Source organism: Panicum virgatum, chromosome 3N (genome assembly GCF_016808335.1).
Source record: "Panicum virgatum strain AP13 chromosome 3N, P.virgatum_v5, whole genome shotgun sequence".
Lineage (NCBI taxonomy): Eukaryota > Viridiplantae > Streptophyta > Magnoliopsida > Poales > Poaceae > Panicum > Panicum virgatum.
The window spans coordinates 22,851,675-22,875,649 of record NC_053147.1 but is presented as its reverse complement, the minus strand read 5'-3'; the positions used below and the strand labels follow the sequence as shown (position 1 = coordinate 22,875,649).

General features: G+C 45.0%; 4 protein-coding genes across 4 annotated transcripts; 2 read left to right on the top strand and 2 right to left on the bottom strand.

The window, feature by feature from the left end:
* Window positions 1–229: 229 nt before the first annotated feature.
* LOC120665164 (WEB family protein At2g38370-like) lies at window positions 230–4,583 on the top strand. The gene is made up of 2 exons (XM_039944623.1): window positions 230–643; window positions 2,968–4,583. The coding sequence occupies exons 1-2, from the start codon at window positions 413–415 to the stop codon at window positions 4,429–4,431; spliced, it is 1,695 nt and encodes a 564-aa protein (XP_039800557.1). The 5' UTR covers window positions 230–412; the 3' UTR covers window positions 4,432–4,583.
* Window positions 4,584–5,262: 679 nt separating this feature from the next.
* Window positions 5,263–10,141, top strand: LOC120665163 (DNA replication licensing factor MCM3 homolog 2). Its single transcript, XM_039944622.1, has 16 exons — window positions 5,263–5,431; window positions 5,503–5,615; window positions 5,714–5,922; window positions 6,420–6,550; window positions 6,640–6,878; window positions 6,992–7,228; window positions 7,314–7,468; window positions 7,543–7,751; window positions 7,843–8,005; window positions 8,097–8,302; window positions 8,662–8,721; window positions 8,806–8,898; window positions 9,091–9,254; window positions 9,437–9,505; window positions 9,603–9,744; window positions 9,834–10,141. Exons 1-16 carry the CDS (start codon window positions 5,366–5,368, stop codon window positions 9,888–9,890), a joined length of 2,313 nt encoding a protein of 770 aa, XP_039800556.1. The 5' UTR covers window positions 5,263–5,365; the 3' UTR covers window positions 9,891–10,141.
* A 1,348-nt stretch (window positions 10,142–11,489) lies between these two features.
* LOC120665161 (CBL-interacting protein kinase 28-like) lies at window positions 11,490–14,001 on the bottom strand. Its single transcript, XM_039944620.1, has 2 exons — window positions 13,819–14,001; window positions 11,490–13,350 (listed from the first exon to the last, which is right to left on the bottom strand). The coding sequence occupies exon 2, from the start codon at window positions 13,101–13,103 to the stop codon at window positions 11,814–11,816; it is 1,290 nt and encodes a 429-aa protein (XP_039800554.1). The 5' UTR covers window positions 13,104–13,350; window positions 13,819–14,001; the 3' UTR covers window positions 11,490–11,813.
* Window positions 14,002–21,271: 7,270 nt separating this feature from the next.
* On the bottom strand, window positions 21,272–23,593 carry LOC120665162. The gene is made up of 3 exons (XM_039944621.1): window positions 23,078–23,593; window positions 22,536–22,615; window positions 21,272–22,052 (listed from the first exon to the last, which is right to left on the bottom strand). The coding sequence occupies exons 1-3, from the start codon at window positions 23,556–23,558 to the stop codon at window positions 21,831–21,833; spliced, it is 783 nt and encodes a 260-aa protein (XP_039800555.1). The 5' UTR covers window positions 23,559–23,593; the 3' UTR covers window positions 21,272–21,830.
* Window positions 23,594–23,975: the final 382 nt, after the last annotated feature.

The window sequence follows — 23,975 nt, the reverse complement described above, 5'->3', positions numbered from 1 at the left end:
CAGCAGAGCGATCCTTGTCTAGACGCCGGGGATCGGAGCTGTCGCGGTTTCACCGTCCGGACACGGCGTGATCCACGGATCAGCAGCAGCGGCACAGGCCACGGGAGGGCTGACCTAACCACTAGCTACCCACACCACACCACCCTGACTCCCTGACCCGACCGCACCAGGCAAGGCGAGCAGTTGTTTACGGCGTCCGACGCCGCGCTAAAGCGGGGAGCGCACGCACCAGCCACCCCCGCACGCCGCCGCTTACGGACAACCGAGGCCCCAAACCCCGGCAGCGCTCGCTCACGGGCGCCCACCAGGACACTACTCTCCGCTGCCCCGCGCCCCCCGCACCGCGCTCCCTGCCCCCCGCTACGCTACCGCCGGCAGCCGAGCCGTGCACCGGTGTCCTCGGGCGGCCGCCATGGCGGAGGTGGCGGCGCAGCGCGCCGTCACCGCCGGCGTCCCAGCGGGGAGCGGCGAGGAGGCGGACCTGGAGGCGGCGGCGGCAATGCGGGGGCGCGGGGAGGTGGACACGACGTCGCCGTTCCAGTCCGTGCGCCAGGCCGTCGACCTACTGTTCGGCGGCGGGGCCGCCGCCGTCTCCCAGTGGCGGCACCCGCAGGCGCCGCCGCCCGTCCAGCTCCGCCCGGAGGTCAGTCCGCCGGCCCTCGCACCACACGCTGCGCGTCCCACCACCCCGTGCCTTTCCGCTACCGGTTTTAGTTTATGCAAAGCGCCCAAGTGGACTTTGGCTTTACAAAGCGCAGCCGCTGGTGGCGGCGGCGTGCTCGGTTGCTATCGTACTGCTTTCTCCACTAATTTCTTTCTTTTCCCCCCAATCTCCGCTGCCTTTTGTTTTCAAAGCGCTTTCATATTTCCTGATCAATTTCATTTGAGATTGGCCGCGGCTCTGCGCATTTGAAGAGAGCAGCAATTCGTGACGCGAGGGGAGATTCTTTCCAATTTGTTGCGTTCCGAACCTCCGACGTTGTTTCGGCTGCTGACGTTAGGTTTTTGCTTTCAATTTGGGGGGAGGGGCATACGCCATCATCCCTTTCGGCGAAGTTGGTGGGTGTCATGGTGTGTGGGCGATTGTGACGTGACCTCGTGGGGACTTGGGATCAATCTGGAGCCGAAAGGAACCAAGTGCGCCATGGCATTTAGTACTAACTGCTAGTAGTAAGCTGGATGGCCTCTTCGGCCCGGCATGGCGAGGAATAATGGCCCACTGTTGGATCTTGATGCTGTTGGGTTAGTCCGCAGTTTATCAGACTCTCACCTTGCCTGTCCACAACCTGATGCCAAATTGCTTGTATCCTGGAAATGGAACAAATGAGATAGGGTGGAGCAGAAGTGCAGAACAGGATGTAAAGGGTTAACTGACTAGCAAAAGATGAATTACTAGAGATCATTACAGTTGAAATATTTCGGCCAGCGGAAATAACTTGCTAGTGTTTCCTATTGCGATGCTAGTGCTGTCCAAGTGTCCAATATACTCTTGTCAGTGACATTTACCATAGACTTGCCCTCAACACAGGGCTAATTTGCCTGGGGTCATGGTTTGTCAGAACTTGGAAGTTATGATTTTAACGCCCGAGTCGAGGAGAAAACACCAGTAAACTATTGGGCATTATTTCAAGGTCTGTGAATACTACTATTAATGTGTCATCTGATACAGGCACTAGAGTGGAAGTGCTTAAACCAGAGTACAGGAGGTGATGCCGACAACAATTTGGCATTAGCCGAACACATGAGGCATCCCAATTATAATAACTAGCCTATCAACCCGTGCTCCCGCACGGGCTAATTAAAATTGTTTTAAAAATAAATCATATAACTAATAACTATAATTATCTATTCACACACTCCCATCTATTAAATATTCTAACACACACTATAAAATATATATTTATCATAATATAGTTACAATAGATTTTATTTTGCACCGCAGCTCCATGTGCGTTTGATATATATATAATTAAACTACTTATTTATGATTAGTGTTCTTATCTCTTTTATCGTACATGAATACACATTAACACTTATCGTAGTAGTATTTATATAAACAATAAACAGTAACTTAGAATTTTATATTGATATACTTTTATATTTTAGTATAATTATATAATTTATATTCAGATTTAGGGGTTAATTAACTTTTAATAATGATATAATTGAATAATCCATATATAAATTTAGGGGCTATTTTGCATTATTGTTTTAATGGTATAGGTGGATAATTTACATGAAGATTAGGGGGTTGCTTTAGGTTTTTCTATAGTGGCAGAGGTGGGTAATTTAGATACATGTTTAGAGGGTTACTTTAGTCTATTTTTATAATGACAGAGGTGGATAATTTATTAGAAAAGATAACAAATCCAATGACTATTATGATTAGAGTAGTCAGATGGATGGCTAGTTGTTTCTGTTTTTTGTGAGAATTTCTAAGACTTCTCTATTTTTTTAGAGTGTCCACCTAAGATCCTAGGTGGCTTCACGTGGAGACTTCAAATGAGCCTCCAATTAGTAATAGTAAGATCCTATATGGGACATGGGGGGTGGGGGGTGTTGGGGGGGGGGGCTGCTGCATTACTAGCTGGTCTCTGTAGATGTGATTTAAGAATCAGAAGGCGATTGGATTTTTCCTCTTTTAGTGTTATTTCATAGTCTTTCAGTCTGTTATTCAATGCCTTTGAGTTTTTTCCTCCCAAGTATGCTTTCTTACAAACTGCAATCTGAGGACCAAGGAATGATGAATTGACCTATGAAATTTAAGTTGGATTTACTGGTTGTGCTTGTTGCAAGTTTAATATCTTGTCCCTTTGCTGTTTGGTTGGCTATTGACAGCCACATCCTTTGTAATATATAAGGAGATCATATTCTTCAAAGAATGTGTTCACTCTCTCTATGCATTTTTCAGTTCTTCGTAGATAAAATCTGTATTCTTACTCTGTTCACGGACACCATTTCTTTCAGGAAGAAGAACTTATAAAAGTTGAGGAACAAACAGTGAAGCTGGAGATGGAACTTTTTGTTAAAGAAAAGGAAACATATAATGTCTTGAAAGAACTACAGGAAACAAAGCAGATTATTGATGGCTTGAAAGTACAAATAGAGAAGGTAACGTCGGAGAGCACTAATGCCGCAAAAGGTCATGCTGATATGGGGAAGGTACATCCACTTCCTGCTACTGAACATAAATCCAGTAGCCACAAGGAGCCACCAATCCAGAGTGCAAAAGTTACACAGTCTCCACTAACCACATTGATCAAGCTGAATCAGGCAAAAGCATTCCTTAACACGGATACTATCAACATATTAAGGAGCGAGATAGAGAAGGAGAAAGCATCACTTGAGAAAACCCGTGAAAGGTTACAGTCGAACCTAGGGAAGGCTTCATCACTAGAAGCAGATTTGACGAAAACCGTTGCAAAGCTGCAAGCAGTAAAAGCTCCACAACCTGTCCTTGAGCCTTCTGAAATCTGGTTGCAGATGAAGCACTTGAATTCTGAGAAAGCGAAGCACAGGAAGGTGTCAGAGGATTTGAAGAACGAGATTTATGAATCAACAGCTGCAATCGAGCACACAAGGTCTAAGACGAAGACACTGCAGTTCAGGATCGTCATGGCCGAGAAATTGAAGGAAGCCTCACAACGTGGAGAAGCTATTGCTGTGGCAGAGATGAAAAACCTGGGCAACGGGCAGGACCTGAGCACTTCAACTTCCGATGTCACACTCTCCGCTGAGGAGCACTCTATGTTTGTGCTCAAAGCACAAGAAGCGGATGGCGCGGCTAGGAAGAAAATCGACACAGCAATGCAAGAGCTAGATCAGGCAAACCAGTGTAAGCTGGAACTCTTGGAAAGAGTAGAGGAAGCAAGGTCAGCTGTTGAGACGAGCCGGAAGGCTCTGGAGGAGGCTCAGAAGAGGGAAGAATCTGCAAACAAGGCAAAGCTAGCAGCTGAAGAGACGCTCCGGAAACTGCGGTCAGATCAAATAATCCAGAACTGGCGGCCGATCAACAACAACTCCACTAAATTCAAGACCACGGTGGTGACGCCCCGGCGCGCGGGCTCCGGGATATACGACGTGAACGGCCTGAGCCTGGTGACCGCCGGGCAGAAGAGCATGAAGACGGTGTCCATCGGTGAGATCCTGAGCATGAAGCTGGACCGCGAGCTTGAGGCCGCGAAGGCCACGCACGCGAGGAAGAAGGTGTCGCTGGGGCAGATGCTGAGCCAGAAGTACGAGGTGTTCTCCCCGCTGAGGATCGACCACGACGGCGCGTCCCGCAAGCAGTTCCAGCCCAGGCGGAAGAAGATGGGATTCGTCGTGTACGTGCTGCTCCTCGCGAAGAGGCGGCACAAGAAGAGGCAGGCTCCACTCATGGCGGCTTCAGCTAGTTTAAGTTTTGTTCGTCAGTACTCGGTAGCACCCTAGTAGTTTACATACTTTTAAGAGCTCGGAATAATTGTCGCCTGTGTAATTAGCTAGATGTACTCCGGTTCCGGTATGAACAAAGTTGTATTTTTAGGACTTCAAAAAAAAAGTTGGTATTTTTAGCAGCTGCGCCCTGTTCCGGCCGCAACTCCGGTGTAAAATGTTTCATAGTGTGATAGGAGAGTACAGGGAGTACCATTGCATACCGGCGGTGTGTTCTAGAACTGCGAGTAGATTTGCCGCCGTGTCAGCCCAATCACAGCATGTCGGCTGTGGGTGACTTGTGTGTGCTTCCGTGGAGCTTGATCCTCGGCCAGGGATGGGTACGGGGTACCGTATGGGTGGCCGCGGCCCTGCGGGGTCGCTGGCTTGCTGCTGTTGGCTGCGCTGCAACAGCCTACACAGCGAGACAGGGGACCTGATCAGCAGCGACCATGATGGTGTCCCTCGACCGTTGCAGCATTGATGATTGGCTCTCTGCACGGCGCCTTTCTGAATTCTGATTGCCCCGCGCCGTTGAGGAATGCGGGGCTGTTATTCAGTAGAGGGAACCGCAATTAGGCCGCAAGCACTAATGGGCCAAAAACTACCAGCACTAGCCGATGGGCTCGCGCGTCCTTCTTTTTCGTTCTCCCCCACAACAGGCCCCGCATGTCATACCCAAGCCCAAAGAACGGCTTCTACTTTTGTTTGTTTAGCCCACGCGTTATCCAGGGCCCAACGAGTCCACCGCCCGCGTACCGGAGCGCGCGAAAACCACCTCTTCCCGCCACACCGCGCTCAAACTCCCGCCGAAACGCGCCCCCTTCGTCCCCAGCTTTACCCCCAAATCCAAACCCACCCGCCCCGCCGCCGCCACAATTCCCGCGCCCACTCCTCCCCTACTCTCTACCTCTTCCGGCCTCGCGCTCCGTCTCCGAAGCGGCAGCCAGCGATGGACGTCAACGAGGAGGCCATGGCGGCGCACAAGCGCGCCTTCCTCGACTTCCTCGACCAAGACGTAAGCCCCCTCGCCATCCCTAGCGCCGCCGCCGCCGGGTTCTCGGCTGACGTTGTCGCTTTCCTCCGCAGGTGGGGAAGGGGGTGTACATGCAGGCTGTGCGCGACATGGTCCAGAACAAGCGCCACCGCCTCATCATCGGCATGGACGACCTCCGAAATCACAACCTCGACCTGGCCCGCAGGTGCCCGACGCCGCCTCCCCTCTCTTGCCCGCTCGTTCGTTCCCGAATCCCGATCTCCTGTTGGGTTTGCTCCTCGTTGATGCCCTGCGTGTGAATAGGGTGATACGGAGCCCAGGGGAGTACATGCAGCCGGCGTCGGACGCGGTGTCGGAGGTGGCCAGGAATCTGGATCCCAAGTTCTTGAAGGAAGGGGAGCGCGTGATGGTGGGCTTCTCGGGGCCCTTCGGCTTCCACAGGGTCACGCCCAGGGATCTCATGTCCTCTTTCATCGGGACCATGGTCTGCGTCGAGGGCATCGTCACCAAATGTAATGACCCCCTCTCCCTTTCAGGGAAAAAAAAACAACTGCATTTTCGTTGTCACATGGCTCTAGTTCAAATCATACTGCTTGTTGGGTGCATTTGGTTCTCGTGGTACTAAATTGCCGTCAAGACCTCTTGAACAAGTTCCAACTGAGCTCTAGCATTTTGCTGGCCGTGGAGTACCTTTTTGGTAAAGGAAAACTACAAAACAGAATGGGTAGAAATTGCCCTTGTTAGCTCTGTTGCAGTAAGAACTGAACATGAATGGCAATGTCAGAATGGTCTGACGTGCTTGATTTTGTTATTGAACTTTAAGCACTGGATTTATGTTAGTTCCTCACTTATGTACCACATACCAATTTGATGCTATCTACTGTTCTATTAAATTGTTACTCTGTGCCATCAATTTGCTAATGCATAAGCGCAGATAGATACATGAGGGTTCCAGTGAAGAACTTATACACCTTGAGTGCTAATATTATCCCTTTCTCCTTAAAAACAGGCTCTCTGGTAAGGCCAAAAGTTGTTAAGAGTGTTCACTTCTGCCCTGTGACTGGAGAGTTTCTCTCGCGGGAATACAGGGACATCACTTCTTTTGTAGGCTTGCCTACTGGCTCAGTTTATCCAACAAGGGTACGATTTTACTATTTTTACTCTTGCAATTCCATTCAATGAACCCCGATTGTTATTTTGTTGTAATGCTGCTATTTTGGGATCCTTAGGATGACAACGGTAACTTGTTGGTCACCGAGTATGGAATGTGTGAATACAAGGATCACCAGACATTGTCCATGCAAGAGGTGCCAGAAAATTCTGCACCTGGACAGCTCCCAAGAACTGTCGATGTTATTGTGGAAGATGATCTTGTAGATTGTTGCAAACCAGGTGATCGTGTCTCAATTGTTGGTGTATACAAGGCTCTTCCAGGGAAAAGCAAGGGAAGTGTTAGTGGTGTGTTCAGGTAGTTCAGCTACTACCCTCACCAAACCTGGCTTCAATTTACCTATTTCTATTGCTCGATTTTTTTAACCTATTTTTGAAGTATGATGTGGTTTTGTATTACTTTGCCTGTAGAACTGTCCTTATCGCTAATAATGTGTCGCTTCTTAACAAAGAGGCAAATGCACCTGTCTATACTCGAGAAGATCTGAAGCGGATGAAAGAAATATCAAGGAGAAATGACACCTTTGACCTGCTGGGAAACTCACTTGCTCCATCCATATATGGTCACCTTTGGATAAAGAAGGCAGTAGTACTATTGATGCTCGGTGGTGTTGAGAAGAATCTGAAAAATGGAACTCACTTAAGAGGGTTAGTGACATTTCAGATCATTATTGATATATGATTTCACTGAGTGCAATTAGTTTATTTATATCTATGTTTCTTTGGCATGCAGAGATATAAACATGATGATGGTGGGAGATCCTTCTGTTGCGAAGTCCCAGCTCCTAAGAGCTGTCATGAACATTGCCCCTTTGGCTATCTCAACAACTGGTAGGGGTTCATCTGGTGTTGGTTTGACTGCTGCAGTGACTTCTGATCAAGAGACTGGTAAATTGTTCGACTCTACTTATTGTTTTCCTGCTCAGATCCCTCCAAAGGTATGGACTAAATTCCTATTTCAGGGGAGAGAAGGCTTGAGGCTGGTGCCATGGTTCTTGCTGATCGTGGTGTTGTCTGCATTGATGAGTTTGATAAAATGAATGATCAAGATCGAGTTGCTATTCATGAAGTTATGGAGCAGCAAACTGTAACCATTGCAAAGGCAGGAATTCATGCCTCACTGAATGCGAGATGTAGTGTAATTGCTGCAGCAAATCCAATATATGGAACTGTAAGCTCTTAACATTTCTTTGCCTTGTTCCATAAGCATGTTCCACCTGTTTGATTGTTGTTCCTGACAAAGATTTCGGGCTGTATGACAGTACGATCGTTCATTGACGCCAACAAAGAACATTGGGCTTCCAGATTCACTGCTTTCCCGTTTTGATTTGCTTTTTATTGTTCTTGATCAAATGGATCCTGAGATTGATCGGCAAATTTCAGAACATGTTGCACGGATGCATAGATATTGCACTGATGATGGAGGTAACTTTGTTGTACAGTCACAGCAGATTTTTTTCTCAGGTCATCAATTCTTTTCATTTGCTCAATAAAAGAATAAACTTGTAAACTGCAGGAGCAAGGTCTCTTGATAAAGCGGGATATGCTGAAGAGGATGATGGTGATGCTAATGCAGCTATTTTTGTTAAATATGATAGAATGCTCCATGGTCAGGATAGAAGAAGAGGCAAGAAATCGAAGCAGGACAGACTAACTGTCAAATTTCTGAAGAAATATATTCATTATGCGAAGAACCTCATTCAACCGAAGCTCACTGATGAGGTAAAGTTTCCAATCCTGGATACAGAACCATAGATGTGCATTAACATTAGATGTTTTTCTCACCCCATAGTAAGGCTGCTGCATGTGTTGATGGATGTGCATTGAGATCGGGCACCATGAGACCAGACTCTTATGTACAAAATGGATATCAATGCATAACTGCACACATAATGGCACTGCTCATGGTGAAAAAGTGCACGAGTATTAAAGTTTGCATTACAATGTGCCCTTGTTGGGGCTTCTACCTTTTCTTCCTCTTCAATACACTTTCTGCAAGAAAGAGAATATCTTTTCTTACATAATAGAAGCTCTTGCTTCAGATCTATCATTGCCTCATTGTCATTCTTCTACTACTGCAGGCATCTGACCATATTGCTACTTCATATGCTGAGCTCAGGGATGGTAGCGCAAATGCAAAGGTTTGATTCAAGAATGTCTGCCTGCTGTCATGTTAATGATATATATGTTTATAGTTGTCATTTGCTCACCCATGTGTTTTACAGTCTGGTGGTGGTACACTTCCAATCACGGCAAGGACATTGGAAACCATAATTCGTCTGTCTACTGCTCATGCCAAGATGAAGTTGAGACATGAGGTAGTTTGTTTGTACCATGTTATCCAAGTAGCCTACCTACATCAATAACTCTTGATAAACCACAGTTCCTATTTCTTTGCTCACAATTTTCCTAAAACTCATCCATTCTACAGATGGATTGACTTTAGAAGGATAGCTAAGCCATTTGTCCTTGTGGAAATCTGATTGTGACAACCATATCTTGTGTTACAGGTTCTGAAATCTGATGTTGAGGCTGCATTGCAAGTTCTAAATTTTGCAATATACCATAAGGAATTGACTGAGATGGAAGAGCGTGAACAAAGGGAAATGGAGATGAAACAGCAAGCTGATCATGATGCAGGTGCAAATGATGGCACTGCAGATGGGAATGGAAGGTGATTTTACCAACATTATACATAAAGCGTCCATTTGTCTTAGATTCTTTAAGAACTATGTAGCTCCTCATTTATGGGTTTATTTCCCATTTGTGCGTTTGTTCCCCTTTTAGCTTTTATCTTCTCTACGTTCAGGTTCCTATATAAAGCTCAATTTTTGTCTAAAATATCCCTATTCGCAGCTCTGGAAACGATCCAATGGATGTGGATGTAGGGAACACATCAAATGATCAGGATATTCCTGCAGAGAGGTTACTAAATAATCTTCAAATCAGATTCCTCGGCTTTGTTTATTGTTTTATGTTTATGGCTGATCATTTGCTTCCCTTGTTTTTGCATAATCTGCAGAATTGAAGCATTTGAAGCAATTCTAGGTCAGCATGTGTTGGCAAACCATGTAGATCAAATGTCAATTGATGACATCGAGCAGACAGTTAATAGAGAGTCAGCTGCACCTTACACCAGACGTCAAGTAGAATTTATCTTGGAGGTATGAAAAAAAAAACCTATGTTTAAGGCGTGCCATATTATAGCAAGTGTGTTGGGTTGTACTAAAGCTTATTTTCCTTGTGCTTTCAGAGGATGCAAGATGCAAACAGGATAATGATACGAGATGGCATAGTTCGGATCATATAACCAAGATTGTTTAACAGTGAACTCAATGATCAAGCTGTGTCATGGTGACCTAATCGTGTAAAACTTATCCAGATTGTCTGGATCCAGCTGATGCTCTGCATCTGTAACCAGCTATTAGTTGAAGTATTTGTTTCTTAATATTAATCACCAAGGATTGAGATCATTTTTTCTCTTGGTACTTTTACTTCATCTGTCCATGTAATGTATGTACCATTTCTGACCTAGTGATATTTAGTACTTGATCATGATTAGTTGTCTTTGGGGTTAAATTGCAATTTCCAGTCATCTGGACGCAGCTGCTTCTCGTTAGTTGGATGCAGAAAAAAACTACTAGCTCAGATTTTGTACTGGGTTCAAAATGTGAGATTGCAGTGCATTGCCAGCAATCGGTAACTGTTTGGGAATCCTGAAAATCAACAAATAGGTTGGCAAATTCGTGAATCCATTTACAGTAAAAGGCAAATAGGTTGGCAAATTCGTGAATCCACTTGTTCTGCCCCGTGTCGCCCTTGGGGCGACACGGCGCCTCCCTCCTGCCCACCACCGGATCTCGCCTCCTTCACCGTTTGGTCCCCCTCCCTTCCCACCTCTAGCATCACGCCGGAGGTTGGAGGGAGTGGGGATCCATCTCTTTTAATAGTTTTTGATAGATCAAGTTTTAAGTTAGGGTTTCTCCATGCTGCGTTTGTGGTATGGGAGATTTGTTTCCTCCTCTCTGGCAACGGTGAAGAGATGGGGTGGCTTGGGTCTCTCCATGACGGCTCCGATGAAGGAGGTGACAGCATCTACAGTGTCAGCAACTTGCTTGGAGCGACGACATGGAGAATTAGGTTTCCGGATGGCGTCATCGAGGCGGGGATGGTGCCGTCATCGTGGAATAATTTTCTTCGGCCACTTCTCCGTTTTGCCGTGGTTAGATCCAACCACGGTGAAGGGCTTGTGAGAATAAGTCTGTCCTCCAAGCTGATGTCAATCAATTTTGGATCGTATAGATTATGATCAGTCTCTCTTCTTCATCGGTGGCAGAAAGAGGAAGAAGAAAGACGCAAGAAGGAAGAAGAAGATTGTGCTCGTTCCAACCTACAGGGATGTTGGTCGCCGTTCTTTGGGCGCTTGTTCTCAGCCAACTCGCTGAGCGTATGCCTGTGTGGCCTTCCATTTGATTTTTTACACATGTTTGGGATTGAGATTTGGAGCTGCTTAATGCGTGAGTACTTTGAAAGTATTGCGTGTATCTTGATGATGTACTCAGCTTTGATATAATACAATTCTTCCTTTGATCTCAAAAAAAAAAGTATCAACCATGATCTTGCTTGTTCCAGCTGCTGCTGCTTCCACTGAGCTAGCCCATTAGCTGCACGCAATCGTCAGGGCGGCTTGTTGCTAGTTTGCTGTGCTACAAGCATGCACGGGGTAATAAGCAGTGACTGGAGATGCTTATCAGCTGGAGTTGGGATTACCAGTTTAAGAGAGGGAGTCCGGGAGATATAGGACTTCCCAGTCATAGTAAGTTAATAACTGGCCACTTGGAATCTTACAAACGTGAAAAGCATAAACCATAAGCCCTGATTAGTCTTTTTTTTTCTTTCACAGCGATCATATCTGAAAACACCAGACAGCACTTCTTTTCATGCGGCAGGCAGGCTTTACAATGTTAAAGAAAATGGATAAAGAAAAATGGGTAACTGTAGGGCCTGCATTTACATAACAGCGCAAACCTATGAAAGTTTTGTGGTTAATACTTGTCTAAAAAAGCATATTAATTTGTCAAGACACAGTAGCAAACTTGGCTATCGCCCTTTTATATGATCATGGTGGCAATGGTGAGAACGTACTGAGTCTATTCCTGCTGTTGAGGAAATGGTTGCAGTTGCCGCTGCCCTGCATGTCTTTAAGTATACATGACTGCTGCTGATTATCCTGTCATGCCCACACAATATCCTCAAGTGATGGCCTAATGACATCTGTCATCAGCTTCTGGTACTCCAATGTGTCACCATTGGTCTTCTTCAACTCGACTAATACAAAAGAAGGAGCAATCTCGAATATCGCCGCATCGAGCTCAAGAATACCCTTTCTTCCTTCCTTGCTTTTGGCCAATTTCAACACGCCATCGTCCTTCTCTGCAACTTTGAGCTTCAAACACCTGGCCAACTCCTTCAGCTTCTCAAAGATAGCTTCTGCTGACTGGTTGGAAGTAAATCGTGACTCCCTTTGGCTGTAATTTTCATCAAACAGACGGGAGAGATTAAATCCTGTGGATAAGGAAATGATGTCGAATGCATTCAAGTTCACTAGCGTCAATGATCCTTGATTCCTTGCAGAACCAATGCAGTCGGTCAAGCCAGAGGTGGCAGCTTCTGTGCAAGTCTTGTTGACTATTTCAGTTTTCAGCGCTGCCAGCCCAAGGGGTTTCCTGTACCAAGCACTTCTCTTTATTCTTGAGATGGGCATCCTTGTATTAGGATCTGGATTAAGGATTCCATAAAGGAGCTCCTTCAGTTCTGCAGAAAAAGAACGAGGGCATCTGTACTGAGCTTTTGAAATTTTCTTATACATCTCTATGAGATTTCTTTCATGGAATGGGAGATAACTGGCCGCAAGCACAAACAGAATCACACCACAAGACCAGACATCTGCCTGTGCGCCGTTGTAACCTTTCCTGCTGAGCACTTCAGGAGCAACATAAGCTGGAGTACCACATGCAGTGTGGAGCAGGCCATCTTGTCTCTTCGACTCAGCTAAGGCACTTAAACCAAAATCGGATACCTTGAGGGTTTCATTCTCATCCAGTAGCAGGTTCTCAGGCTTCAAGTCACGATGATAAACACCTCGGCTGTGGCAGTAGTCCACAGCACCTATCAACTGTTGAAAATACTTCCTTGCAGCCTCCTCGGTGAGCTTCCCCTTTGCTATTTTGTTGAAAAGCTCACCACCTTTAGCATACTCGAGAACAAAATAGATCTTGTTCTTGGTGGCCATGACCTCAAAAAGCTGCAGAATGTTTGGATGCCTAACCAATCTCATTATCGAGATCTCCCTCTTTATCTGATCCATGAGACCAGTCTTCACAATCTTGTCCTTGTCTATAACTTTTATGGCAACAGTCTGACCAGTAGTAAGATTGCGGGCATAATATACTTTTGCAAAGGTCCCTTGTCCTAACAATCTCCCAATTTCATATCGTCCCATTAAGACGCTCCTCTCTTCCATTATGCAAGCACCTGCACAAAATCCACACCCTCCTACAATTTGCTGGTGACACTGAGAGAAAAACTAACCACCATCACCAAGCTACGGTCAAATATGACATAAGCCCCACGCCCTCATCAAAGCACAACAAGGATGATTCAGACGAAAGAGAAATGATCTGTTGAATCTAGATGGCCCTTTATTGCTACACAACATGATTCTGCATTCCTAGGTGAACCGCCTTCAGCTGGCACGAGCAAAATGATATCTGCAAAATCAGCACATAAGTTCACAACTCATGCATAAGGCAAATAAAAGAAATGCTACAGAACAAGCAGGGAAATAGGTGTCAGCAGCTGACAAAGGTATAAAAGGTATAATTCTTTTCTTTTTCGAAAAGCCGAAGGTATAATTCCACGCGGGGGGGGGGGGGGGGACCAAGTGATATCTTTCCCCCATTTTTTTCGACAATATTGTTTGCACCATGGCATCAAATTAGTATTCGAGGAAGTAGCAAGGAGTGCCATCTATCTATATACACATGTAAAACGACCAAATCCTACAAGAAGCGTGGAAATAACCTGACTCGGGTCACCTATACGATTCAAAACTGGTTTGCCTCGCCAGGAGATGAGACCAACAGCTCCTTCCAAGCCTAAAAAATCCTAATGCGCATGAGGTCCAATCTCAAGGGTGGCAAATCGGGCACAACAAGACAGGCCTGGGAAAAACGCACCTGATGAGGAGTCGCGGCTAAACGAAGAGCAAGGCCGCCGTCCGCATTTCGCCGCGGCGGCAGAGGAGCAAGGTCGGCTTGCTCGCTTCGCGCGTCAGCCTCGTACCCGTCGCCGGACGCCGGCTTGCAGTCCACACGAAGGCGATCTGGGGTCCTGGGGACGGCGCGCGGGTGATCTTTTTACGCGGCGGTTCCTTCCAACTTTAGGGAACTTTTGTAGGGAATCTGCGGGTGGGATTTTTTTCGCGGCTGCTCGGCTCGGTGCCTCGGTGCTCCGTGCTCGTGTGGGGTATTTTTATCAGATCCTCGGGCCCCACTCTGGCCCAACGGGCCATGGTGTCCAGTTTTGAACTGCCAAAGGCGCCTGTGCTTTTCTCTTTTTTTTTCTCTCCTTAAAAAGTTTGTTATTAATAAAGCCACTTGATCCGGAGCTTGTCTTCCAGCAAACATTGCATGTTGCTTCAATCGTTTAGCTCTCCAAAACGCTTTGGGAAGTACAAGCAGGCACATAAAAAAGCCATTTCTTAGGGGTAGTGGACTGCTTAGCCGGGAGTGGTGGGTTTGTTGTTCCGTGTGATCCTACGCATTTCCTTTCTTCACGCCACGATCAGTCAGGAATGCTCGGCAAATTGAGTCTTTATAAATGATGTTGTATTTATAACAATAAAAGACCATAAATATTTTTGGGAGGTCACATTACCTTCAGCTCTTAACTACGTTTTAGCAAATTGATGGCCGAAAGGAACGGCTAGTTGAGGCATGCCAGCTTCTAGAGTCTAGAACTATGCAATTCAATATTCATTCATTTTTTTTGTATTGGTCGATAATATTAATATAATGTAGTTTGAGTGTGCTTGTAATAATTGCGAACCGATGCATCTCCACGGCAGGAGTTTGAAACCAGAACCTTTTCCATCTATCTATTATATTATTAAAAGAGTGTTAAAAGAAGCCACCACGTTCGCCGAGAGGGTTTAGAAATTCCCACATTAATCTAAAAAAGAGAAGAATTTGCACCGTTGGATTTTATAAAGATCTAACGGTTCAAACTAACTCAAGAATTCATATCAAATACGATTAATAAATAGCTAATTTCGGATTTAAAAAATTAAGAAAAATTAAGACATGGCAAAGAGTCCATGTTGAATACTATTAGTAAATAGTTTAATTCGGAATTAAAAAAAATAAGGAAATTAGGGCTTAGTCAAAGAGTCCATGTTGAATACAATTACTAAATAGGAAAATTCTGAATTATCAAATTAAAAAAATAGCATTACCACTAGATAAAAATTAATATTAGCTGAATAGCTAAATTTAAAATGAAAAGTATAAATTCTATTATATTATTAAGTGAGTGTTAAAACAAACCACCATGTTCGTCGAGAGGGTATATAAATTCCTACGTTATTCTATGACTGTCTAACTGTTGTCAGTTGACTAATTTTTTAGTATGTCATATTGTTAGTATCTGTTAAAAGTTTTGCAAACGGATTACGCATTCTGGACGATTGAAGAAGAGGGGGGCATAGGTAATACGTGAGCTTGATGGAAAAACATATGTTTTAGAATTAATCTGGACTGTTAATACCTCTTTGCAAAGAGATAATGTTGACTTGAATTCCTAGCAACTACTGGTAGCTAGCAGCACGGTGGTCGCAGGCAATAGGCTGGCAGAGGGAGCCTCCGACGCGATGTGCCCCCGGTGTCGTGGCACTGCCCCGACGTGAAGAGATGTCGAAGATGGATATGATTAATAAATAGATAAATGCAAGAACTAGAATAAAAAAATTATTGTTGATATGTGTAGTGATTATGAATCATATTAAGAAGAAAAATAGCTAAATAAATAGTATCAAATGCAATAATAAAAATCCAAGTTTGAGTTTCATGGCAAATAAAGTTAATAAATACTCCAAATTAATGAAGATCTAAATAGTATTTGTGTATAGGATTTACACCATTCGATTTAATGAAGATCTAACGATCTAAATTGGACAAAAGAGTCCATGTCCAATTTAATGAGATGCAATATTTTAAACTACCAAAAAGTGTCTGTATCCAATTAAAGTTAAATACAGGGTCCGCATGACATAAAAACTCATGTTACCATCTATGTCTCGCATTAACCTTCCTTAAAGATGCAAAAAAAATGGCAGCAGCATAAGCGTGACAACACGACCATAGTTGTATTGTATTGGTACTATTGAAAGAAATAATTGCTTTGAAAAATCTTTGGAACGCCCTGCACTACGAAGCGACCATAGTCTTTGCCCGAGATTCCGAATCACAACTTTTTGAGTCTCAAGAACGTCATGCAATACATGCAGCTGCATGAAGCACACTGGATTCTACTCAAAATCATTGCCGAACTCAATCAATCCATTTCTTCTGGAGCAACCAAACGTCAAGATAGGGACGAAAAAATAATGATGATGCGCAGAGTTTCACATATTGCAATCTATTGCAAGACCATTGGCACATTATGATTGTAAGTGTGGGCCAATGAATACGCAGACGAATTAATGTGAGAGAAATATCCGCTAAAGAACCAATGCTTTCTCCAAACAAGAATTATCATCATAAATATTGCATATTCTTGAACAACTTTAGTTATACAAACTAATCTGATGGTGGTCAACAAAGAATTATGATTCTATGGGCATATAATAGTTCCATACAAGTAATAATCACTGGGATAAAGGGTAAAGCACCGAAACCTACAAATAAATGTGACTATTATTAGCTCAATCTAAATAGATGCATGGGAAAAATCCGGGAGTTAGTCATGTGAGGAATCAAATAGCATAGAAAATTATTAACATTATTATCCCCGTCTAATTTTCTATAAGTACACACTAGGCATGGAACACAAATGTGATCGATACCTCTAAAGAAGTATAGAGAAAGAGAAGAGAAAAAGATAAAGAAGCACCAAGATTGAACGGGTAAGGAAAGTAGAAAAAGGAGAATAGAAAAAGAAGGCAGGAAAAATGAGAAAATGAGGGCAAAAGAAAAGGACAAAAGTGAATTTATTGATTTAGTCTATAAATAATATCATTAGAATGAGAAAAATATTAAATTATAGCCATGTCCTGTTGGACATTTGACATCTTTCATATATTCATGAAAAAAATAGAAGAAGCGGTTCTACCGAACGGTTTTCAAAGCAGCTCTATATCCATAAAAAAGCTGCTCCATCAAAGAAGCCACAACTGAAATTATTTTAGCCACAGATACAGGCCTGAAGCCCTGCTAATCTATCTCAAAGTCGATTGCCTACGGTACAAAATCAAATGATTCAAATAAATATACGTTGTCGATGCTCCTCTTCGCTCAGAAAAAAAACCCGAGGCACAATACTAAACAGGAAACTTCTCCATTAGATGCATCAGATGCGATACACACTAATCGATTTCAAATATACCGAGGAACAAAATAGAAGGCAGAGAAATCAATAAAAATTGCTAGAGAAAATGAAAAATAAAGAAAAGAGTTAGAAACAACAACAAAGATATATATGGAACTATCTATCACCGAGATGACAAAACTCTAAAGTAGACCAATATATGCAGTCGTATGGACTAAAAACAAATAAATTGTGCAGTAACCAAAGTGGGAAAAATAATAATAGGTTCGGTTAAATAAAAAATTTAAAACATATATGCATTAACATAGCATGCATATATATATATATATATAAGTTTTCCATAACATTTATTTACCAAAACCAGCAGGAGACCTCAACTTATTTTTTAACATAACTTTTTTTTGTCTAATCCATGATCATTTTTATTTTGCTCCGATGATGAGTCAGATCTAGATCTACTAGATGCTACTTAAGTGCTCCAACAACTACACTAGATATATTTTCGCTAAATATTAATCAAAATATTGCAAGATACAAATCAAACTCCAACATCTAAGTTACAGATTGTTGGCAAACATAACTATCAAATACATATAAATATATTTCATAATTATAAAAAACTTTATATGAATATAATTATGTACAATTTGCTCCATATTCAAGGTGATCCAAAATTGAATTCAATCCTCAAATTTAGATTTTGCAGGTTTAAATACTAAAATATGCAACTATAATATAGAATAAAGCAACATAAAAAGTGATGATTGATATGAACTCCTATGCATAGAAAGCTGCAAGTAGTATAATAGTCAACAAGAGCAAATGAGAGGTAAATAAATTACAAAATACATCTCTTCTGTCAATGTAAATATTTTTAAAAAATTAAATAAAAAACTAGCTACCCGCGCTATTTGCGCGGGCCACCTTGCTAGTTATATTATTAAAGGAGTGTTAAAAGAAGCCACCACGTTCGCCGAGAGGGTCTAGAAATTCCCACATTAATCTAAAAAAGAGAAGAATTTGCACCGTTGGATTTTATGAAGATCTAACGGTTCAAAATAACTCAAGAGTTCATATCAAATACGATTAATAAATAGCTAATTTCGGATTTAAAAAATTAAGGAAAATTAAGACATGGCAAAGAGTCCATGCTGAATACTATTAGTAAATAGTTTAATTTGGAATTAAAAAATAAGGAAATTAGGGCTTAATCAAAGAGTCCATGTTGAATACAATTACTAAATAGGAAAAAATCTGAATTATCAAATTAAAAAATAGCATTACCACTAGATAAAATTATATTATTAAAGGAGTGTTAAAAGAAGCCACCACATTCACCGAGAGGGTGTAGAAATTCCCACATTAATTTAAAAAAGAGAAGAATTTGCACCGTTGGATTTTATGAAGATCTAGATCTAACGGTTCAAAATAACTCAAGAGTTCATATCAAATACGATTAATAAATAGCTAATTTTATAAAATTAAAAAAATTAGCATTGGCACACGACAAAAAATTATTATTAGCCAAATAGCTAAATTAAAAATTAAAAGTACAAAAAAATTGGCATCAAATATGATTCATAAATAGATAAATGCAAGAACTAGAATAAAAAAAATTATTATTGATATGTGTAGTGATTATGAATCATATTAAGAAGAAATATAGCTAAATAAATAGTATCAAATGCAATAATACAAATCCAAGTTTGAGTTTCATGGCAAATAAAGTAAATAAATAGATGTATGGGAAAAATCAGGGAGTTAGTCATGTGAGGAATCAAATAGCATAGATAATTATTAACGTTATTATCCCCATCTAATCTTCTATAAGTACACACTAGGCATGGAACACAAATGTGATCGATACCTCTAAAGAAGTATAGAGAAAGAGAAGATAAAAAGATAAAGAAGCACCAAGATTGAACGGGTAAGGAAAGTAGAAAAAGGAGAATAGAAAAAGAAGGCAGAAAAAATGAGAAAACGAGGGCAAAAGAAAAGGACAAAAGTGAATTTATTGGTTTAGTCTATAAATAATATCATTAGAATGAGAAAAATATTAAATTATAGCCATGTCCTGTTGGACATTTGACATCTTTCATATATTCATGAAAAAAATAGAAGAAACGGTTCTACCGAATGGTTTTCAAAACAGCTCTATATCCATAAAAAAGTTGCTCCATCAAAAAAGCCACAACTGAAATTATTTTAGCCACAGATACAGGCCTGAAGCCCTGCTAATCTATCTCAAAGTCGATTGCCTACAGTACAAAATCAAATGATTCAAACAAATGTACGTTGTCGATGCTCCTCTTCGCTCAGAAGAAAAAACTCTAAGGCACAATACTAAACATGAAACTTCTCCATTAGATGCATCGGATGCGATACACACTAATCGATTTCAAATATACCGAGGAACAAAATAGAAGACAGAGAAATCAATAAAAATTGCTAGAGAAAATGAAAAATAAAGAAAAGAGTTAGAAACAACAACAAAGATATATATAGAACTATCTATCACCGAGATGACAAAACTCTAAAGTAGACTAATATATGCAGTCATATGGGCTAAAAACCAATAAATTGTGCAGTAACCAAAGTGGGGAAAATAATAATAAGTTCAGTTAAATAAAAAATTTAAAACATATATGCATTAACATAGCACGCATATATATAAGTTTTGCATAATATTTATTTACCAAAGCCAGCAGGAGGCCTCAACTTATTTTTTAACATAACTTTTTTTTGTCTAATCCATGATCATTTTTATTTCGCTGCGATGATGAGTCAGGTCTAGATCTGCTAGATGCTACTTAATTGCTCTAACAACTACACTAGATATTTTTTTGCTAAATATTAATCAAAATATTGCAAGATACAAATCGAACTCCAACATCTAAGTTACAGATTGTTGGCAAACATAACTATCAAATACATATAAATATATTTCATAATTATAAAAAAACTTTATATGAATACAATTATGTACAATTTGCTCCGTATTCAAGGTGATCCAAAATTGAATTCAATCCTCAAATTTAGATTTTGCAGGTTTAAGTACTAAAATGTGCAACTATAATATAGAATAAAGCAACATAAAAAGTGATGATTGATATGAACTCCTATGCATAAAAAGCTGCAAGTAGTATAATATTCAACAAGAGCAAATGAGAGGTAAATAAATTATAAAATACATCTCTTCTGTCAATGTAAATATTTTTAAAAAATTAAATAAAAAACTAGCTACTCGCGCTATTAGCGCGGGCCACCTTGCTAGTTAGTCAAAAAATAATGAGATGGCACAATTGGGACCTCCTACATATCTCTTGGAAAATACAATTTTCTTTTTCTGAGAAGGGGAACACAATTTATTACTCTTGCGCATCTTATAACCCACTTGAACTTGTTCTTTTTTTTCTTCAGGGGAAGCCCCGCTTGAACTTGTTCTTTTTTCTTCAGGGCAAACCGCTTCAACTTGTTGTTTCAGTTTGCGGCACGGCCCATGATTTGTCGTGATCTTACCAGTTGGGCTCTCGAATACGGTGTGAGCGGCGCGGCGAACTACTTGGGCCGAACGTTATCCGACCTGGGTTTCTCGCGGCTCGTCGATCTCGGCCGCGCAGACATGAATCGGGTGCGAGACACTGTGGAGAGACGGGGTACTGCCGATGCGCGTCGTCTTCCCCGCGGACAACCCCCACCACTGTACTCGTACGTCTGTACCCCATCAGCTGCAGAGAACACACGCACTGTGTCGACCGACGGGCGACGACGCATCAGCAGCCCGCGGCCCGCCTGCGGCCGCGGCGCCGGCTCCTGACGAGACGGGGCCTGAAAACTGCCGCACGCGTTGTACACCTGCAGGTCGTGGCTGTGTGCCAGTGCCATCGCCATGCATGTGGTTGCCGACCGGTAAGATCCACCAGCAAACGCGCCGCGCTCTCAGCTGCGCGCATGCATGCATGCACGGCCGGGCTGCCGCTCGTGTCGCGCGGTACGGGAATCGCCGCCTTTTTCTGCTAGGAATTTCCGTAATGTGAGAATGCGACAGCAACTCGGTCAGTAACAAGAGATCATGGAACCGCGGAGTAGGAGGAAAAAAACAATGATTTTTTTGGACTGGCCAGAAAGGCGTGGACAAAATCATATGAACAGTGCCGCCAGGGGGAGAAAACAGCCGCAGCTTTCTTTACCACGGGCGGGCGGCGCCCCTGCCTCTCTGCCTTGCCTCTGCCTGCCGGCGCGGCGTGCGCGCCTCGTGGTAGGGCCGCGGCGGGCTGCCCGATCCGCAGCGATGCGGCGGGGCATGGCGACGCAAGCGCTACACCTACACGGCAGCGCGGCTCGCAGACACGCGCCGCAGCAGGCCCGCCCCGACGCCCCCTGCCCCGCCGGCTGGCCCGGCCAGCCGCGGTAGGCCACACCACCACGCGCGGCCTCGCCTCGCGCGCCCCGCCGGCGCCGGTCCAAGGTCACGGACGGCCGGCGCTGCGCAGCGCGTACGCCGGCGGCCGGCGCCGCGACCGCCGGGCGGGCAGGAGCCGTGGTTCAGGCTGCTCCTGGACTCCTGCTCGCGCTTGCCTTGTTGGGGCGGTTGTTCACGCGCGCCGGACGGGCTTGTGACGACGGCGAGCCGCGCGCTCAGTCATCACGGCATGTAGAGCTGGTTCCGGCACTTGCAGCGCCACGCCTCCGGGTAGTACTCGGTGGTGACGAGCACCCCCCGCGGCACGGACACGTGCACCGGGTAGCAGGGGCTGCAGCTCCCGCACTTGGACGTGCACCGCGGCGGGTGCGACCCCGGACCACCCGACAGCAGCCGCCGCCGGCCGCCGTAGTGGTAGACCGCCTCCCGCGCCCGCGCCCGCACCTGCACCAACACACGAAGACCACATAAGCTGCGGTTCAATCAAGCTTCAGCCCGAGCATGGTCCCTGCCCTACAAGCTAGTAGTACAAGGGTTCTGATTGCCCCAATACTCAGCAGTGACGCGATGTACGGGCAGCGAGGCATGGCCTGGTCACTACTCGCCCGGCGGCGACCCGCCGCCGCGGAAGGCGTGCCGGGAGGGAACGCACGCACGCCGCCGTGAGGCTGCCGGCGCCGCCGCGGTGGTGCTGCGCTCCAGCTGGTGATCATGACCGGCAGACTGGAGCGAGGCGCCTGTTGCGAGCGGATCACGACCTGTGCATGGGAGATCGATGCGTACGGTGCAGCCGGGCGTGTGATGGTCGTGGTGGCCGGTCTTCGGAGCTCCTTCCACGTACGAAGGCCCGGATGCAGCGGCAGTGCGGTGCCGTGCGTGTTGTGCGTGAACGGAACGGGACGAGGGAGCATCGACGCGTGTACGTACCTCGGTCGCCACCGCCTGATCATCACCGGGATGGGCTCCTGCCGCCGCCGCCGCCGCTTCCTCGGTCTTCCTCCGGAGATCTGTTTCACGGAGGAGGGACTGAAAATGAGTGGTCACCAAGTACAGATTGCGCTAGAAAAGAGAAGCTGCAGCCGGCAGAACATGCATGCTCGCAGCTCGCTACATCCAGTGCTGGTTTTCCTCTCGAGCTATCTCAGCAAACTGAATCTGTACGTAGTCCAGTCCCTGCAGCCAGCTCTCCTAGACGGAATGGAAGAGAGAGAAAGAAAAAAATGCAACAAGAAGACGAGAATCTCTGTAAAGAAAACCGAGAAGATGCAACAGGAAGTCGAGAATCAATGTACTTCGTCTATACTTTGCAGAACTCACGAGAAAGTGTAACTCTTTTTTCACCCCTTCTTCCGAGAAGAACATGCGATGAACAATTTTGCTGTGCGAAAGATGACCAAAGCTAGCTAGCTATCTTTACATACACACACACAAACTCACAAAGAGTTAACAAAGGAGGTAGCTCAGCTTACCCGAAGCGAGCGCGCCGCCGACGAAGCAGAGGGAGACGACGAGCGCCGCGGCCACCGCGAAGGCGCAGGCGACGACGCCGAGGCTCCGCGCGGACTTCCCCCTCCCCCTCCACCACCGCCACCACCCCGGCCTCCCCCTCCCCATGAGCGGCGGCGGCATCATCATCACCCGAACCACCTGGACCTCGACCTCTTGGCTCAACCTCAGCTGACCCGGAAGCGGCCGGGGGCCGGGGCGCGAGCGGGACACGGGGGGCGCGAGGGGATAGATGGTGAATTGGTGATGATGGTGGTGGTGATGAGCGGACGCGAACGCGAACGCGAGGAGCCTGCCTGCCTGCTTGCCCGACCGGTGTCGCCAGCACTGTGGCCGCGTCACATCGGCGTCGCGCTCCAGCTGCCCCCGGGCAGCTGATATAATAGCGGCCGGCAACCAAGCATCCGGCTCCGGCTCCAGCACGCACGCTGGGGATTTTATCATGGGCGCCCACGCAAAGCAGCGTGCAGCGTTCTACTCGCGCGGCGCGGGCGTCCTAGCAGGAGGCTGCCGCAGTGCCGCCCCGCCACCTAAGCCGCTTTCTCTGTGTACGGCCGGCCCGCTTTGCGTGCGCTCCGTGGATCGTGGGCTCGAGCTGTTTTCTTCTTCTAGCTAGCTAGAACGGGACGCGGTGCGGCCCGTACCCGTAATACACCTGTAATCCTTGAGCTCCTGGGGTTCGCGTTGTTAAATATTTCACCTGTAATGCACCTGTTTTTCGGTCGAGGGAGATTTGGGAGTCGAGGCGGCGATCGTTTCGTTTGGGCCCTGCTGCGCACGGGGCGAACAGAGCACGGGGACATCACGCCGGGCCTGGACCACGCGCCCGGTTGCATGTGTGCGCAGAGCTAGGCACTGTGG

Bases quoted from the DNA above. Each gene is read 5' to 3' on its own strand.
- LOC120665164 (XM_039944623.1), top strand. From the start codon at position 413: ATGGCGGAGGTGGCGGCGCAGCGCGCCGTCACCGCCGGCGTCCCAGCG. The intron at 644-2,967 runs GTCAGTCCGCCG...CATTTCTTTCAG, and splicing joins CCGTCCAGCTCCGCCCGGAG to GAAGAAGAACTTATAAAAGT.
- LOC120665163 (XM_039944622.1), top strand. From the start codon at position 5,366: ATGGACGTCAACGAGGAGGCCATGGCGGCGCACAAGCGCGCCTTCCTC. The intron at 6,879-6,991 runs GTAGTTCAGCTA...CTTTGCCTGTAG, and splicing joins AGTGTTAGTGGTGTGTTCAG to AACTGTCCTTATCGCTAATA. The intron at 8,303-8,661 runs GTAAAGTTTCCA...CTACTACTGCAG, and splicing joins AACCGAAGCTCACTGATGAG to GCATCTGACCATATTGCTAC.
- LOC120665161 (XM_039944620.1), bottom strand. From the start codon at position 13,103: ATGGAAGAGAGGAGCGTCTTAATGGGACGATATGAAATTGGGAGATTG.
- LOC120665162 (XM_039944621.1), bottom strand. From the start codon at position 23,558: ATGATAAAATCCCCAGCGTGCGTGCTGGAGCCGGAGCCGGATGCTTGG. The intron at 22,616-23,077 runs GTAAGCTGAGCT...TCCGTGAAACAG, and splicing joins CGGCGGCGCGCTCGCTTCGG to ATCTCCGGAGGAAGACCGAG. The intron at 22,053-22,535 runs GTACGTACACGC...GTGTTGGTGCAG, and splicing joins ATCAGGCGGTGGCGACCGAG to GTGCGGGCGCGGGCGCGGGA.